The 15,406-nt window shown below is 35.5% G+C and overlaps 2 protein-coding genes across 3 annotated transcripts; one reads left to right on the plus strand and one right to left on the minus strand.

Moving 5' to 3' along the window:
• Positions 1–3,579: 3,579 nt before the first annotated feature.
• On the minus strand, positions 3,580–7,351 carry mRpL38 (mitochondrial ribosomal protein L38). Of its 2 annotated transcripts, none has more exons than XM_089635294.1 (4): positions 7,295–7,351; positions 6,430–6,995; positions 4,484–4,645; positions 3,580–3,901 (listed from the first exon to the last, which is right to left on the minus strand). In XM_089635294.1, the coding sequence occupies exons 2-4, from the start codon at positions 6,764–6,766 to the stop codon at positions 3,624–3,626; spliced, it is 777 nt and encodes a 258-aa protein (XP_089491420.1). In that variant the 5' UTR covers positions 6,767–6,995; positions 7,295–7,351; the 3' UTR covers positions 3,580–3,623. The 2 variants fall into 2 exon arrangements, with proteins under 2 accessions (XP_089491420.1, XP_089491419.1); XM_089635293.1 differs by lacking the exon at positions 7,295–7,351 and adding an exon at positions 7,066–7,284.
• A 471-nt stretch (positions 7,352–7,822) lies between these two features.
• Positions 7,823–12,006, plus strand: LOC149420926 (uncharacterized). Its single transcript, XM_089635147.1, has 3 exons — positions 7,823–7,834; positions 10,344–10,366; positions 10,473–12,006. The coding sequence occupies exons 1-3, from the start codon at positions 7,823–7,825 to the stop codon at positions 11,911–11,913; spliced, it is 1,476 nt and encodes a 491-aa protein (XP_089491273.1). The 3' UTR covers positions 11,914–12,006.
• Positions 12,007–15,406: the final 3,400 nt, after the last annotated feature.

The raw sequence follows: 15,406 nt of genomic DNA on the forward strand, positions 1-15,406 counted from the left end.
TTGAATCCCTTTGACCCATCTGCTGCAATTAATTAACAATGCCTTCGACGCTACAACGATCCTAAACTTTTAGGATTATGAAGATTTTTTTTGAAAAAAAAAAAACACTTGATTACTATAAAAGTCAATTATTTACATTTGGTGGTTTTTGGAAAATAAAATTTTAATTTCAAAAAACTTTGTCTAAAAAAACCTATTAAAATACTTCCTGTTCTAGAGGTTCAATAGTTTCCTTTTGAGAAGATAAATACAAAAATAACCAGTTCCTCATAACAATAAAAGTATTGGGCGATCTAGTGAGTGCAGTCACCGGGTCAGGAATATTGACCACCCAGTGGCAAGTACAGTTCATTATCAGGGAAGGCAGTAGAAGAAACATTGAATTTTCAGTCCCAACTGCTCCCAATCATTTTTATTATAAATTGGTATCAATCTGTAGATAGAGATTTATTTTATGTTTGGACTTCTGATTATGTGCATTTTGTCTTGTCTGTGAACATTTTTGCTAGAGAAATTTTATATATTTTTTGGGTAGTTTCAGTACTAATAAAAAATGCCAGTCTCCACCATCGAAGAAATGCTTGAACTTCCACTGACCACTACTATTGCGAGCGCACTGATCTCGAAGTTGACAAACTACTTGGTTTTGGTAATACCATAATCATTTTTATTAGCGACACAAAGCTCTACCTCGTATATTCAGCCGTTTAAGAGGTGCAGTTGGGCATATGAGAATTCCAATCTTTATTTGCTTTTATCTCAAAACTATGTTTTTGTAGATAGGCCCCTGTGTTCCTAAAACCCCGAGGTGTCACTAGCGTTGCTAGTATTGTTACATTGACCACTGTCCTCTTCGTAGGCCGTCCTCTCCATAGTCCTGTCAATGAATGCGTTGAACTGGAACAAATTAGGGGAAAGCTGAATCGTTGGTGTTGGTAGAAGTGGCAACTGAAACAATGAAGCAATAAAAACCAGTGTAATGCTGCAAGCAATACTAGTAGATCTGTCTGTTCCAACGCCTACTTCAAGATATAAGGATATAAAAGAGATGCATAATCAACCCGCTCTTTTCTGGAAGATATACACTAACTGACATCTTTGATGGTTATATCTTTCAAGACACTCTTATTTCTCTTCACGTAGCATTGTTGTCGGATGTTTTTTTGATTCCCAAAACGTCCATGCCACGTATGAGCTACATTTAAATTTGTTGTAACTTTGTAAGATGGAGTGATTATATAATATGCACTTAATTCCTACCATGGATTGAAACGTGTTGAAGCCACCTATTGTTTTTACGTTAACATCGGCATTGTCAAACAATTGTGTGAATGCGTAATCTTCATCATAGGAGGCCCAGCTCTTATGTTAGAGATCTTTGACTATCTGTCACCTTCACAATAAGATGAAAAAATGCCTAATGATGACAACCCTTCAATTAAATGTTTAGATCCGTACATTCTATATTTAGATATAAAAACACACTTGTCTGTAGGTTTGATGTTATATATAGATGTTATTAGGGCGTGGTTATTTTCTGAACGCCTTCTTGTAATATCAGGTCCATCGTCATATTACAGTTCATGCAAATAGATTCAAGGTTTAGGGAACTAAATCATCACCCATCAGGATAGCTTTCACCTTCAAATTCCCATTTTTAAATACATTTTCTTATTAATTCTGCAACAGCACGTACAATTATTCAAATTCAAGATTTTTAACATTTGTAAACACAACAACCCGGACACACTACATAGATTGGCGAATGGAAGATTCAAAATATTCTGCGGGTGGCCACACTGGACCGGCTGGAAGGGTAGCTAGGATCTCTACCCTTGGTTTGCGGTCTCTTCTCTACGCAATGCCTGGCGCACACGCATCTCATGATATCATCTGCCATAACAATTTTCAAAAGTGAAATAATACGCAAACTGCCAAAAGTGTCTTTAAAAAAAAGACTTTAATTTACCCCGGCAAAAAAAAATCCAAAAGATTTATTTCCTGTATCTCGGAAATGAGAATTGGCCACTGCTCTATTGCATCTCATTTGTTTAAAATTCGGGTACTCAAGAGTTCATTCTGCCAGTGCAGTGAGGAGGATGAGACTCTTGACTGTGTCTTCTTCAATTGTAAAAACCATTCTTTCAAGGGCATGTATCATTTGCTTATTAAAATCACCCATCAGTCTCCCCTTAATATTCCGTATTTCCTGCCCCTCAACAACTCTCGGGTATATTCAATTCTATACAAGTTCATATGTGATATGTCCTGTCCCCTTTATACTGTCCAATATTATTATTATTATTATAATCCATAAAACTTTAACATAATATCTTAACTCTAAGGGCACAAAGCACTCCTTTTAGGGTGAATTGCCTTATACAAAAAAAATAAATTATATTGGCCAAGTACGCTATCCGAACTGGCTATTTTAACTTAATATTTTCATGTCTTTCAATAATAGAATTAATTATCGTCTGTAACAGTTGTTGAGGTTTTTTTACATAAAAAGGGTCTTAATTATTAATAAATATTAATTTTCAGTATGCAAACTTCTTATAGTTTCCCAATATTGTTATCTTTTAATGGTGGTTAAATATACAAAACACTCATATGTCATATAATGCACAAAACCGTTAGTCACAGGAGAACATACTGACTATTTATTTTTATCATTTATACATATCTGTTAGTTAACTTGGTAAATTAACAAATTGCAACGTGTTGCTCAGCCTGCCGTGTCGCGTCGAGTTCAGAGCCCTCGCGCCGTGTCGTGCCTACCCATTATTTTGGATGAGTAAGGGGATTAAAAGTAATCAATGTTATACATCATTTGAAAGCTATTTAAATTTGGCAAATAGTTTATTTAAGGCATTTTTCGTTAATTAGTTAGTTTAGTTAGACTTCTTCTGGCTCTTGTATCCGTGAAAAACCTAAATAAAATAAAACAAAAACCTTACCAAGAAATTAAAATATCTCCTCTATTCACAAATTCCGTGTATGAATAAATGACACTCCCCTGAAATGTAATGAATCAAAACAAAGCAAAAACATAAACAAGAAACAGATACATAAAATGTGCTCTCTAAAAGGCATTATGTATTTATATTATTGACAATACTATGGACCTTCAGTTCATTGCTCTGAAACATAAACAAAATATAAATGGGATTCCTTTGATTGACCAAATCCTGTTGATTCGAATTCACTTCCATACTATGTCAATTCATTTGTAAACAAATACACAATTACGCAGCACTATTGGAAGTTTCAAATATCTTCATATGTCTGTACCATAATTATGTTTAAATAAACAGTCAAGCAATAGTAAAAGTGAAATATGTATAAGTAAGTCTTATCTTGCAGATGTGTTGTTGGAGTGAAATCCTTTGTCACCTGTCGAATTCACTTGCCAACTTTAATGCCGTATTTACCAATATACCACAATGCAAAATCAAATTGTAAAGCATTCACTAAAACACGTATTTTGACAACATGTAAGAACGAACTGCAGACCGACTCGCATATCAATGACTTAGGATAATAAATAAAATTCAATAAAAAAATATGTTAGCAACAATTGAGTTTATTATGTACTAGTTACCTATAATAAATTATATGATTTACAACACTTCGTTAATACGTCCCCATTTCAATCTTATTTTCTTCTCATGCAGTTTCAGCCAAGAAGGCATATCTTTAGGGAAGGCCTGGGCCATGGGGAATTTCAATGTTGGCTTCGGACCCTTGAAGGGATGTTCGTCCTTCATTATGCGCAGGAAATATTCTTTATTTATTTGCTTCACATCTCTGTGTTTGTCCATATAGATGTTGAATGGGTGCCTGCTTGGGAACCACCGTTGTTCCTGCATATATGGTTTCGGGAAATCATACTCGAATACTGGAAAGAAATGGGTTTAATTATTACATAATGCCAAACTGTCAATAAACAGAACCTTCATCTATAAGGGAAACAACTTATCAAATTGAGAACATTTATTGTTTAAATCTTGATGGTAACCGGACAAATCGGAACACTTATACATGCATACAAAAGTTATACACACTTATGAAAGTTATGAAAAAATAAAAAAGTAGGTTAGGTTTTAAGATATTTTCTTGATCAAATCTGATTTAACATTATAATCTGACTTTTAGGAAATGTTTGATCAAATTTGTCACTGTTGTAATCAGTGGCAGCTCTTTTGGTGTGTTTTGAGTTTTAATATTTTAAAAATGGCGTTACAGCCGAAAACATTTTTTTTTTTCGAAAATTCAGTTTTTTCATGAAGATTTCCAGGAAATCGATGCAGTGTACTGCCAAGCTGAAATTTCCTGAAAATCTTCATACAAAAAACTGAAATTTTCGAAAAAAAAATCTTTCTGTGTTAAACATTATCAATAGTGTCGAATTTTTCGATCTTAACACTCAAAAGTCACAAGCCGCCACTGGTTGTAAGGTCATTGAACCCTTTAGACATACCTGGTTCCTTCATATCAAGACCATTGTGGAAGAAATCTGTCAAGCTTGGATCCCAATCAGCCTGGAAGAAGGCGAGCCCAGCGGGAGTTATTTCATCCTCATATTTCTGGTACCAATCTCTCGTATTGAAGGTGCGATCTTGGAGGGGTGAATCAGATGTAACTAAAATTTAAAAAATGAATCAATTCTTGTATTTAGAAGGCGTAACAGGTGGCATGTTAATTCAGTTTGCAAACATTTGGAAACTGGAAACATCTCTGACTCTGTCTCCCATCTATTTCTACATAATTACTTGGACCGTCGCTGGCAATCGTTACAACCCATTCTATTATCACTTGATGAATGTTTACTTAACTGCTGTATTTTTAATAGGTACAGATTATGGAAATTACATTGGGTTTCAACTAAATTACTACAAGAAACAATTAATTACGTTGTGGGAGATGGCAAAAGATGTATTAATGTTCCATTTTTATTCACCCAAGTTCAAATTCTGAAATTATTTAACTAACGTAAGCTAAGAACATAATTTCCCATTTTGTTTGTGTTTATAAATTTTGGTAAAAAGTGGTCAATAATTGGTTTTACTTTGCATAATCAGTCGGAACTATCGATGATATCTTCATTGTTAGAAAAATGCCACGCTTTCCAAATCTGCCGAAACCTGTCTCTGGACATCGTTTTAGCAAAATAAGGAGTTTCGGTTGTTGGTTCCGTAGACCAATATTCGTCCCTTATATCCTTTCGAACTTGTCCCATCAACATAATCAGCCCTAAAAACTTTTTCATTTCTTTCAAAGTAATATTTTTTCACTTTCCTGATTTTTTATATAATTTGTAATTATGTGAGTTTTGGTGGTAATATCTATTAGATTCGTTTACAAAATATTCAAACAAATCATCACCGATAAATAACTCTATCGCATCACTTACAGTTTTTTAAAGACAATGGGCATTTGAAATCAAACCGCGGCGGCCTAAAAAAGATTCCAGAATTGGTGGATTATCAAACGATGACCACTCGTCCACATCCTCATATGAGCTCGTCTCCGAATCAGAATCACTTTCAATAGTGCGACGGTGAAACTTTCTAGGGCTTGGTATTTGTTCATCATCACTCGGTTTGTTGTCTGACACCTTTTCAATATCATCACTCCATGAACAATTAGATAAATTGTCGGTATACACTTCATCGTCACTAGCATTGGCTTGTAAAGACATTTTTGTAGGGATAAATTCCTATACAATGCTAATATATTCAAATAATAAAATACAAAACAGTGCGAGCGGTATGAAAAATAGTCCAATACGTGAAATGACTCAAACTTAACTGGAGATTGAGATCGCATAAAAACTCTAGATTTGTGGCGACTGTCTCCTAGCACCCAGGTAGCAAATTACCCTTCAAGGCGTTTTATTTCACGCTGATAACAAACCCCTATAATGCCGTTTCCCGCCAAAACCGACAGTCGACAAAAACGGCATTTGCCATGTCCCGCAGTTGACCGACAGTCCGCGAAAAACGGCAAATGCCGTGTCCTGACGACAATGTGTTAATACGCATTTAAAAAAAATCACTTTATAGTACTTATGTAGATAAAAATTAGATAAGAATTTATTATAAGATTAAAAAAAAACTAGCATAAAAAAAATATTTTAATATTATTATGTCAAAACATGGCATGAAGAAAAGGTGTAAAATTATCGTTTTTTTTACGAAATAGCTACTAACATACATTATATTCAATTTCCGGAAATTGAAACACTTCTCATTATTCCCTATTTTCTGTATATTTATGAAAAAAATATTTATACCCAAAAGAGATTTTTCAAATTCTGGTTAATTTAGGCAATAGAAGTTTCAACAAACTTATAATTTTAAAGATATTCTTGAAATTCTGAGATTATGTTAAGGTTTACTTAACAGAGTATTATAAAAATTGTACCTTGCTTCATAGAGAACTCAATCTTTTTATCTTGTTTGTAAAGAACAAATGCGTATCTGTGGAAGCCAGTGCCCCTGGGAGGTATTGGTTGAAGATATTCTACAAGGGTGTTGCCTTTCTTCACATTGTTTCCTGGAATATTTGCAACACACCAGTGTATATACTCCTTTCCGTCTTCGGTTAAATGGCCATCTAAGTTTATTAATGTCAGAACCCATAAGCTATCTTTGTCACTCTCGTACGACACTTCGGGAGCTTTGGTTGCCTCGGAGGGCTTGACAACATTCCCGTGGTAGACTGGATATACCAAATCGCCAGAGGAGTATAAAACATTCATGTGAACTTTGGGTAGAAAATACCCTTCATTGTATAAATGTTCATATATTCCATAGTGGTCAGCAATCCTTTTTATATGCGACGGTCCATTATTTTCGTACCAATCTTTTTCGACTTCTTCCAAGTCGACCAACAACTCTTTCTTTCTGGCGAGCTTTTCGAGTTTCTCATCTTTTCTTTGTTTCTTTATGTGGTCGATTCGCTGTGACAGCTTATCAGTTTTGGAAATACTGTAAAAATATGCATCATTAAAATAAAGTTACAAAAATCATATGAATTTCGAAGCGTACAATAAATAACCTCAAAGACGGGAAGCCTATATTAATTTTGGTAGTGAAGAGTTCATCATTGGTTAAATTTTTGTAATGCTCAAGGCGTTGCTGTAATGTCCTTGCCACACCGGGAGGTTTTCCACGAATTCTATGCGCATTTCGAGCGAAATTTAATTTTGGTACATTAAAATCTTTCAAAATAAGCCTTGCTAAGTTGACAGCCATTTTTACATTTATAACCATAGATATAGACATACCCGATTTACCACTCAGGTAGACCCATAAATAAACCATTCTCGGTAGACCCTAGGGCCAAAGGGCATAGATTATTTACCACCACGGTTTATTTATTTATTTATCGGCCACAGACAGAACGAACATCAAACGACAACGAACAAACCAAGGACATATTTAGCCCGCTGTCCCATGGGTCGGCATGGACCTAAAAAACCCCGGACAGAACATTAGTGCGATTTTGTATGAATGGCAATGAAGTCAAATCTAGGCTAAGGGAAATTACCTGGTAGCCATCTTGTATGACTAGATTTTGAACTGATTTGTATGCAAAGTGGTGCATAATGAAATACTACCATTTTAGGTTTTTTGCTGTTAGTGCATTTATAAAGGCCTACGTGTTTTAGGTATTTGATGTCAATAGTAATGGTCATTAAAAAATTTAAGTAGTTTTTTAGCATTTTCGATACATCTTTCCCTTCACCCGCGGCTTCAAATTGATCTCGAATTGCTCCGTCCAGAGCTTTTTAGGTACATGTGGGTCGGTAAGTATGAGGGAACGGGTAAGGAATCGAGATCATTAATTTCTGCCCATGGTCTTAGAAAACCGGATTTCCGGACCATGAGAAAGCGGGCTTATAAACTTGGTTAGTAAATTATAACGAGCTACCGATGAATGCCTACTCTGGAACCAATCCGCCATTTCACCGCTAGGGTAAAATATGGGTAAAATTCTGCAAAACTGTTATGGCTCTGTCTTAGCACTCACTCCTTGTTCCATGCATATTTTTTCAACTAACTGAGCGGGGAAATTAACAATCAGAAAGTATACTGCCTATTGATTTGCATTAGATAAAACCATTGATTATATATATAAATATAATATAAATAAATATTATATATTTATTTGATTATTTTATTTATATTATATATATATATATTTGATTATTATATTTATATTACATATATATATATATATATTGACATTTATATAATCAAAGGATAAAACATACTCGAGTGAGCATGAAGTTATCCTAAAGCTGCTTGTGGAGTAATTTTATAAACTCCTTCACATATGACAGTCATGGGCAGATTAATATTTATCAGTGGGCATCTAAGCATGTGAGTGTTAATTTATGCCAAGCCTAGAACAACTTGAAAAACGTAAATATCTATCATGGCAAGCTGAAAAATCAAAAATTCCGACCCAACATCGATAATCAAAAAACATTCACTAAATTAAAAACTTCATTAAATGAAGCTGCTTCCAAGTTTTATTTTGAATGTTTTTGGATAGGATACAATAATCATTTCGGAGAAAATGTTTAAAAACATTTATTAGTTTATGCCATTCAACGCAAACTACTGTCCACGCTGATGTACGACTTTTCAACCACTGATCCAGAATCCGGCATTCTCTCTCATTGTGTATCGAACAGGATGAAATTGATAGGTTTCACATCTAGACAAAGAAAACAAAATTTTAAATGAAAGAAAACAAATTTTGGATGAGAAGGTTTTATTTATTGTAGTTTCCAATGGATAAAGTCTAGATGAAGTTATCAATGAAAATTATTTTATTTTGAAATTTAACTCTTTTGGAAAACTCAAATACCCAATAAAGCATAAATTTACAGTTTTAAACGTTTTCTTATTATTATTAGTAGGTGAGAAGTTGTTCAGAAGTCTCGTGAAACTTTAAAAGCATGGTCACCGATGTTCAAATTCTTCATAGAAAATTTACAATGCATGTTTCTTCGATTCTTGTTTACACTTGAACATAGCAGTGGGTGAATCCGAAACCACCATTATTATTTTTTGAGATCAGGAAAGTTTAGAGTTGTTTCCTTTTCTTACTGCTTAACAATTTTGAGGTGTTGGACCCAATAACTTTTCGAAGTTAATCACATATATTTTTTAAGGTAATTTAATGTTATAGTACCTCGCAAGAAACGTAAGAAAGTTGTTTCAAGACGCAAGACAACAAAAAATCTGTGTAAAGTGCTGCATATTTATTTTGTTCGTGATAATATTTTGATGTTTCCAATATTCGGAACAACGACCAAAAATTTACAAAGTTATGTTTTGTCTTCGAATAATATGATTATTAGCCTATTTCAAAGTTCTTCTACCAGTTGCGTGCACAGTCGCAGTAAGTTACCTTTAACATCAAATTCCGCTATGCAACAAGTGGTCAATGCGTGGCGTTGTTTTTTTTTGTTTTAAATAGTTTGCATGTTATAAAGAAACTTTGTTAAGTACAAATAAGAAGTGACTTTCATCGGAAAAGTTATTTGTGATATTAAATTGGTTATTTTAGTGTTTTATCTCCTTTTACCATTCATAATTATTTGTAAACGTAAGCACCAAAGCGAAACATTGAACTAAAATGACACCGCAAACGTCAACGTTTTTGAGAAAAAGTTTAATGTGTCATTTTTTATGACTCAATGTTAGTTATCTTTTTATATACAGGAAATACTAATAATATTTCCTTTTTATCAATGATTTTTTTTATTATTTTGTTGTCGGTTTGAAAATGCTAATTATTATAAACTTTTAAACAAAGGAAATACAGGAATGAAAGTATATTGATAATATTTCAACAATTTAAAAATGTAGCCTCTATGTTTAGGTTCCCATAACATAAAGAATAAAAACATGGAATATGTGTTGTTTTAATTACTTATGAGTTTGTTTATATCAATTTTATTAAAAAATAATTAGTTTGAAGGAGGCAGCTATCATTGACTGAAAATCCACCATCTCGTTTCTAGGGAGTATGTATGTAGTAGATTATACCTCTAGTGTCACTAAAAACTATAAATAAATAACTGTAGTAGCCCCAGTTCACATGAAATTATTTGTTGAAATTGTCATCAGTTACAATGTTATATCGATAATCACTATTATTTTTTTTCTTCATATATCTAATTCTCTACAAAGTTTTTTATTGTTTTATGACATTATATGTGAATGCTTTCATTTCATAAGTTTTTATTGTTTTATGACATGTGTGAATGCTTTCATTTCATAAGTTTTTTTTAATATAATGTTTTTATTTTATTTCAGGTTAAATTGAATCTCATTGATTTGTAAGTAAGACTTACAGAAAAACTTGAACATAATTTACATGATTTGATAATAAAATTATGCTTGATTAGCATAATACTTAATGGTCAAACAGAGCAATAAATAAAGAAAGCTGGCGTCCGCAACAATACACACAACTTGTAGGCAAGGCATCATCAGGAATCTGCAAGATGCTCCATCCACCGTTTACGAGTCTGCTGATGACAACCCTTGGGAGTGCATCCAGAGTGAGATCTCTCAGGAGGGGTGCGATGCCAACTCCAGGTTGCCTGGGGAGTTCTCAACCACCGCTTCTTTACAGTTCTGCCTTCGCTGGAACAATTATCAGACCAACCTGACCAATGTGTTCGATCAACTTCTACAGAGTGAATCTTTCGTAGATGTGACCCTCGCTTGTGATGGCCGGAGTCTCAAAGCCCACAAAGTAGTTTTATCCGCCTGCAGCCCATACTTCCAGTCTCTGTTTTATGAGAACCCGTGCCAACATCCCATTGTCATCATCCGCGACGTTACCTGGCCACAGCTCAAAGCCGTGGTGGAGTTTATGTATAAAGGTGAAATCAATGTAGCTCAGGAGCAACTTGCACCTCTGTTGAAAGTAGCCGAGATGCTCAAGATTCGAGGACTCACCGAAGTCAACAATCCGGATCATGACGTTGCTGAAGTGGACAAATCTTCACATTCCACTAATACTGAAATAGTAACCAAAAGAGAAATGCCGAGTTGCGATATTGATCCTCCTAAATGTAAAGTTCGGAGAAAGAACTCCCCCAACCGCCTCCCTTTAAATGCTCACAACTCAGAAATCGGATCTCATTCATCACTTGACATAACGTCTACCTCTCTTTCCTTTCTACAAACTCAAATAAAGAAAACTGCCATATCTCAACCAAACTGCTTCTACCTTTCCTCACCAGATCAGCAAATCTCCACGTTGACACCTGTTCCTGCTTCTGTGACTGCTCTACATAATGATAACGCTCTTCTCGTCAAGCCATCGGTGTCTGATTCTCGTGAAGAAAGCCAGAATAAAATATGGAAAAGTACCCCGAGCCTTTTAGGGGCATCCACATCGTCCAATTCTGAGTTTGCTGGGAGTCCCTTGAAGCACAACAACAAGCCGATGACTTGGTCGCAAGAACAATTACAAGACGCGATACATGCCGTGGTTACCCAGCAAATGCGATTTACACAAGCCTCGGTCAAATATGGAATACCCAAAGGAACCCTTTATGACAATATCCTGGGAAAGTCCAAACGAATGCTAGTGTTGGACGAAGCTGGTTTATCAAACGAGGAAGAACGAACAGTATTGGAGTTTTGCTGTGACGTGTCAGTTTCTCCATATAACAGACGAACCAGAAGATCTCTTGCCACTGTCCTGGAATTCGTGCAAAGATTGAGACGAGTTCGTGATCCAGAATTCACCTTCACCGGGTTGGCGGGATTCCGCTGGTGGTGGGCCTTCTGCAAAAAACATTCCATTGTTTCATTGTACTATGACAACAAAGCACTGTCAAATTCCACAAGTATTGAAATACCTGCCTGACATTTTAATTTTTATTTGAATCTTAATTTTACTAGTTTAAGGAACCACATATTCCACACATTTTTAATAATTATCATTAAATTTTTTACGAATTCATAATGATACATTTATTTGCCTACTAAATTTCCTCTTAATCCCTATTGAAATTTTTTCTCCCTATTGGGTATTTTCAGTGTTTTTATTTTATTCTCGAAAAAAATTACGATGATGAAGGTAATTTTATGTTGATGAATAAATTTTCTATAACGATTTAAAATGTGCCATTTTCGATTTGCCGCCAAAATGAGGTTTTTATTGATGAATATGGCAGCGTTGACGTCACGCTGGGCAACAATGATGACAACCACCTTAACAGCCAGTGGTGTTTTCTACATCATAATGACGTTGTAGTAAGTTGAAGCCGTTTCGGAATGTGTAGTTGTAGCTAGTTTTTAAAATCAATAATTTATATTAATAAAAATTTAAATGTTCGTTTGTTCAAAATCTTAATCCCCGAAGTTAATTCACCGATAGCTTTGAAATTTTAACAGAACGTTGCTTTCGAAAATGCGTGTTTTTTTATGTACTATATTATATAGATGTCACCAGTGACAGGTAAAGCTTTTTTTTCAAATAATACGCCATCTATTGGACAAACATGCATTTTTTTAAAAACAGCACCATCTGTTGGACGTAATTGTAACATAACTCGCTATTGTTTCTCTATCTGCACAGGCAGACTGAGCCACAGCAACGCGTAGCGGGGTATAGTTAGTTGTGAATAAAAATATTAGAATTACATCTTTTTAAAATAACCATAATCAGAAAAATAAACTTTAAATTAAATCTTACACACATTTTTCACGGTGTTCATAGTTTGTGAAAATACTCCATAGAATGTCTAAACATTGGACAACCTTCAAAGCGCTCGTTAGGTCAGATTATAGATTGTGAGTACATAATATTATTAACCCTTCCTTTATTTATCTATTACATTTCATCCAAATTTTTAAAATCACAACATTTTAAACATCATCAATCAACAAATAAATTAAAAAATAATTGCAGTTTAATAGCACCTTGAGTGTAGAGATGGGACATAACTCATTTTATCAAGAGCGAAAGTCACCAATGGCTCAATATTTTCACATTTCTTTTAGACTAAACCCTTGACTCTGTGCAAAAACGGGCAGTCCGTTTGATAGATTCCCCAATCTTAACAAACGGACTGCAATCTTTAGAGCACAGGCGTCAGGTAGGTATGCTGTCCTTGTTCTATCGGTATTACAATGGAAGATGCTCTGAGGAACTAGCGTCATTGATCCCTTCGGCACCGGTGCGTAGTCGGGATACACGCCAAACGCGCGCCCAACATTTGTACACAGTTGACATTTGTCACATGAGAACGGGTCGCTTCTACGATTCGTTCTTAAGTTGAACAGCTCGGCTGTGGAACGAACTGCCGGCCTCTGTGTTTCCTCCCTCCTACAACATGGGACTCTTCAAGAACCATGTTCACTCCTTCCTCTCCACAAAAAGACCCTCCACACAGCATCCCCAAAGATGACATAGGCCCTGAGGGAAATTATTTTCTTCAGGGCCTCCTGTGTGGAGTTAATATAAAAAAAAAAATAAAAAAAAAGACTCAATTGAACGACGGCTCGATTGAAGAGGAGCCGTGAGCTCAGAGCTTATGAGCGATGAGATTACTGCGCTCGCCAGATACGGCTCCCCGGTACGGTTCCCCTGATACGGCTCCCAGCGTAAGCCTATGAATGATAGTATGACTCTTCATTTATTTACAGAGCGGAGACGGTATACTGGGTATGTCATCAAAATGATAATTCAACACACGTCCAAAAAATGAAAAGTGCTGAAACAAAAACTAGGTTACATAGGTAACTATTAAACCTAGATTTTATTTCATCACTTTTAATGACTCCATATCACTTTTTAAAGGTGTGTTGAATTTTCATTTTGATGAAATATGGAACCGGTTTACATGTAGTTCCCGTGAGCACTTAGGCCATAGGCCCATTGTTCTATCTCCTATTTTACCTCATTCCTTTAACAGTAATCCGGTCCCTTTAATGAAGTTCACCAGGGTTGTCATTGAATATGTGGCTATGTCTTCTGGTTCTACAATGTGTCTTCCCAGGTATCTGAGCCTTGTTCCCAACAGAGCGGGACATTGGCACCAGAGGTGAATTGGAGTCTCTTCATCCTCTTCACATTTCACATTTCTCTTCACACTCTCGGTACCGGATAAGATGCTAGGTAGTTAGCAGATGTAGGTGCGTAACCAAGTCCAGATCTCACGACATTCATGTTTCTCAGTTTGCAATAACAATTAATACTTGGATAATTTGAATGGCGCTATTTTTATAAAACATCGCCTGATTAAAGAGTAACCATTCAATTTAGCCGCGGTACAGTAACATAGTCATACGAATACGGTTCATGAAAAAGAGCTAGCTCAATTGTGCGGCTCGTTCATTAACGACTCATCGCTACTTTACTGTATTCCAAATATTTGTGGCAATTCAATAGGCTAACAGTAAGTATGTGCTTGATTTGTTGTTATTTTTGCTGCAGTTTTATTTCCTAAACTTAAAAATTATTTAATCATTGAACATAATATTAACGACTCTCAAACGTAAAACAGAAAAAGATTCAGACAAAATCTAGGAATTGAACCCAGGATCTCTGCCTTGCCGGGGGCCCTGCTCTACCACTGAGCTAATTCCACCCTATATATTTCTGTCATATTTAACTGTATAATATGAACTAGTGATGCAACAGAGCTCTGCTTCCGCTTCCGCTTCTGCAGAAGTTCCGCAAGTTTTTCACTTCCGTTTCTGGTTCCGCAAACTTTATAGCAGAACTCTAAACGGAGAATACAGCGAGGAGTGCGGTGGCGGGGGGCGCGGGGACTACTGGACAGGGGGCGGGACACAAACGATACAAACGTGTCGCAACGAGTTCGTTTGTTTATAGTTTATGTATTTATGCAACACTGGGTTTATTTATGATTCTGCATTCTTTGCATCACCTCAGTCCGCACCATACACTATCGCGACTTATTTGGATCCGCAATATAAATCTCATTTTTTTACCAGCATCATTACAGAGCAGGTTGAATTTAAATTACTTAATGCAACGAATATTACATTTAGAACCAGACAACCCAATTCCATGCAAGATGATGACCGTGTACCTTCCCCCAAAAGAAGCCGAACTCAATTTGCGAATGAAGATGAAGATATCGAAGTGCATCCTTCTACTTCAAAATCATCATCATCATTACAAATATTGGAATCGATGTTAAGTGTAAATGAAGACCAGAGTGAGAACTCTTCTACAACTGACGATGGTGACAATTTATATTTAGAGATACAGTCACATGTTCGTGAGTACAAGAAAGAGAAGAGACTACCTCTCAATGAGGATTCGCTTATGTGGTGGAAAGTAAATGCGCACAAATACTGTTGCCAATAGTTCGCCAATACTTATC

The sequence above is a fragment of the Hesperophylax consimilis genome, chromosome 9 (assembly GCF_061612785.1).
Source record: "Hesperophylax consimilis isolate HC1 chromosome 9, BYU_Hcon_1.0, whole genome shotgun sequence".
NCBI classification, from domain to species: domain Eukaryota; kingdom Metazoa; phylum Arthropoda; class Insecta; order Trichoptera; family Limnephilidae; genus Hesperophylax; species Hesperophylax consimilis.

Bases quoted from the DNA above. Each gene is read 5' to 3' on its own strand.
- mRpL38 (XM_089635293.1), bottom strand. From the start codon at position 7,280: ATGGTTATAAATGTAAAAATGGCTGTCAACTTAGCAAGGCTTATTTTG. The intron at 6,996-7,065 runs GTTATTTATTGT...ATATTTTTACAG, and splicing joins ATAGGCTTCCCGTCTTTGAG to TATTTCCAAAACTGATAAGC. The intron at 4,646-6,429 runs GTACAATTTTTA...TTTAAATTTTAG, and splicing joins TGAGTTCTCTATGAAGCAAG to TTACATCTGATTCACCCCTC.
- LOC149420926 (XM_089635147.1), top strand. The intron at 10,367-10,472 runs GTAAGTAAGACT...CAATAAATAAAG, and splicing joins AAATTGAATCTCATTGATTT to AAAGCTGGCGTCCGCAACAA.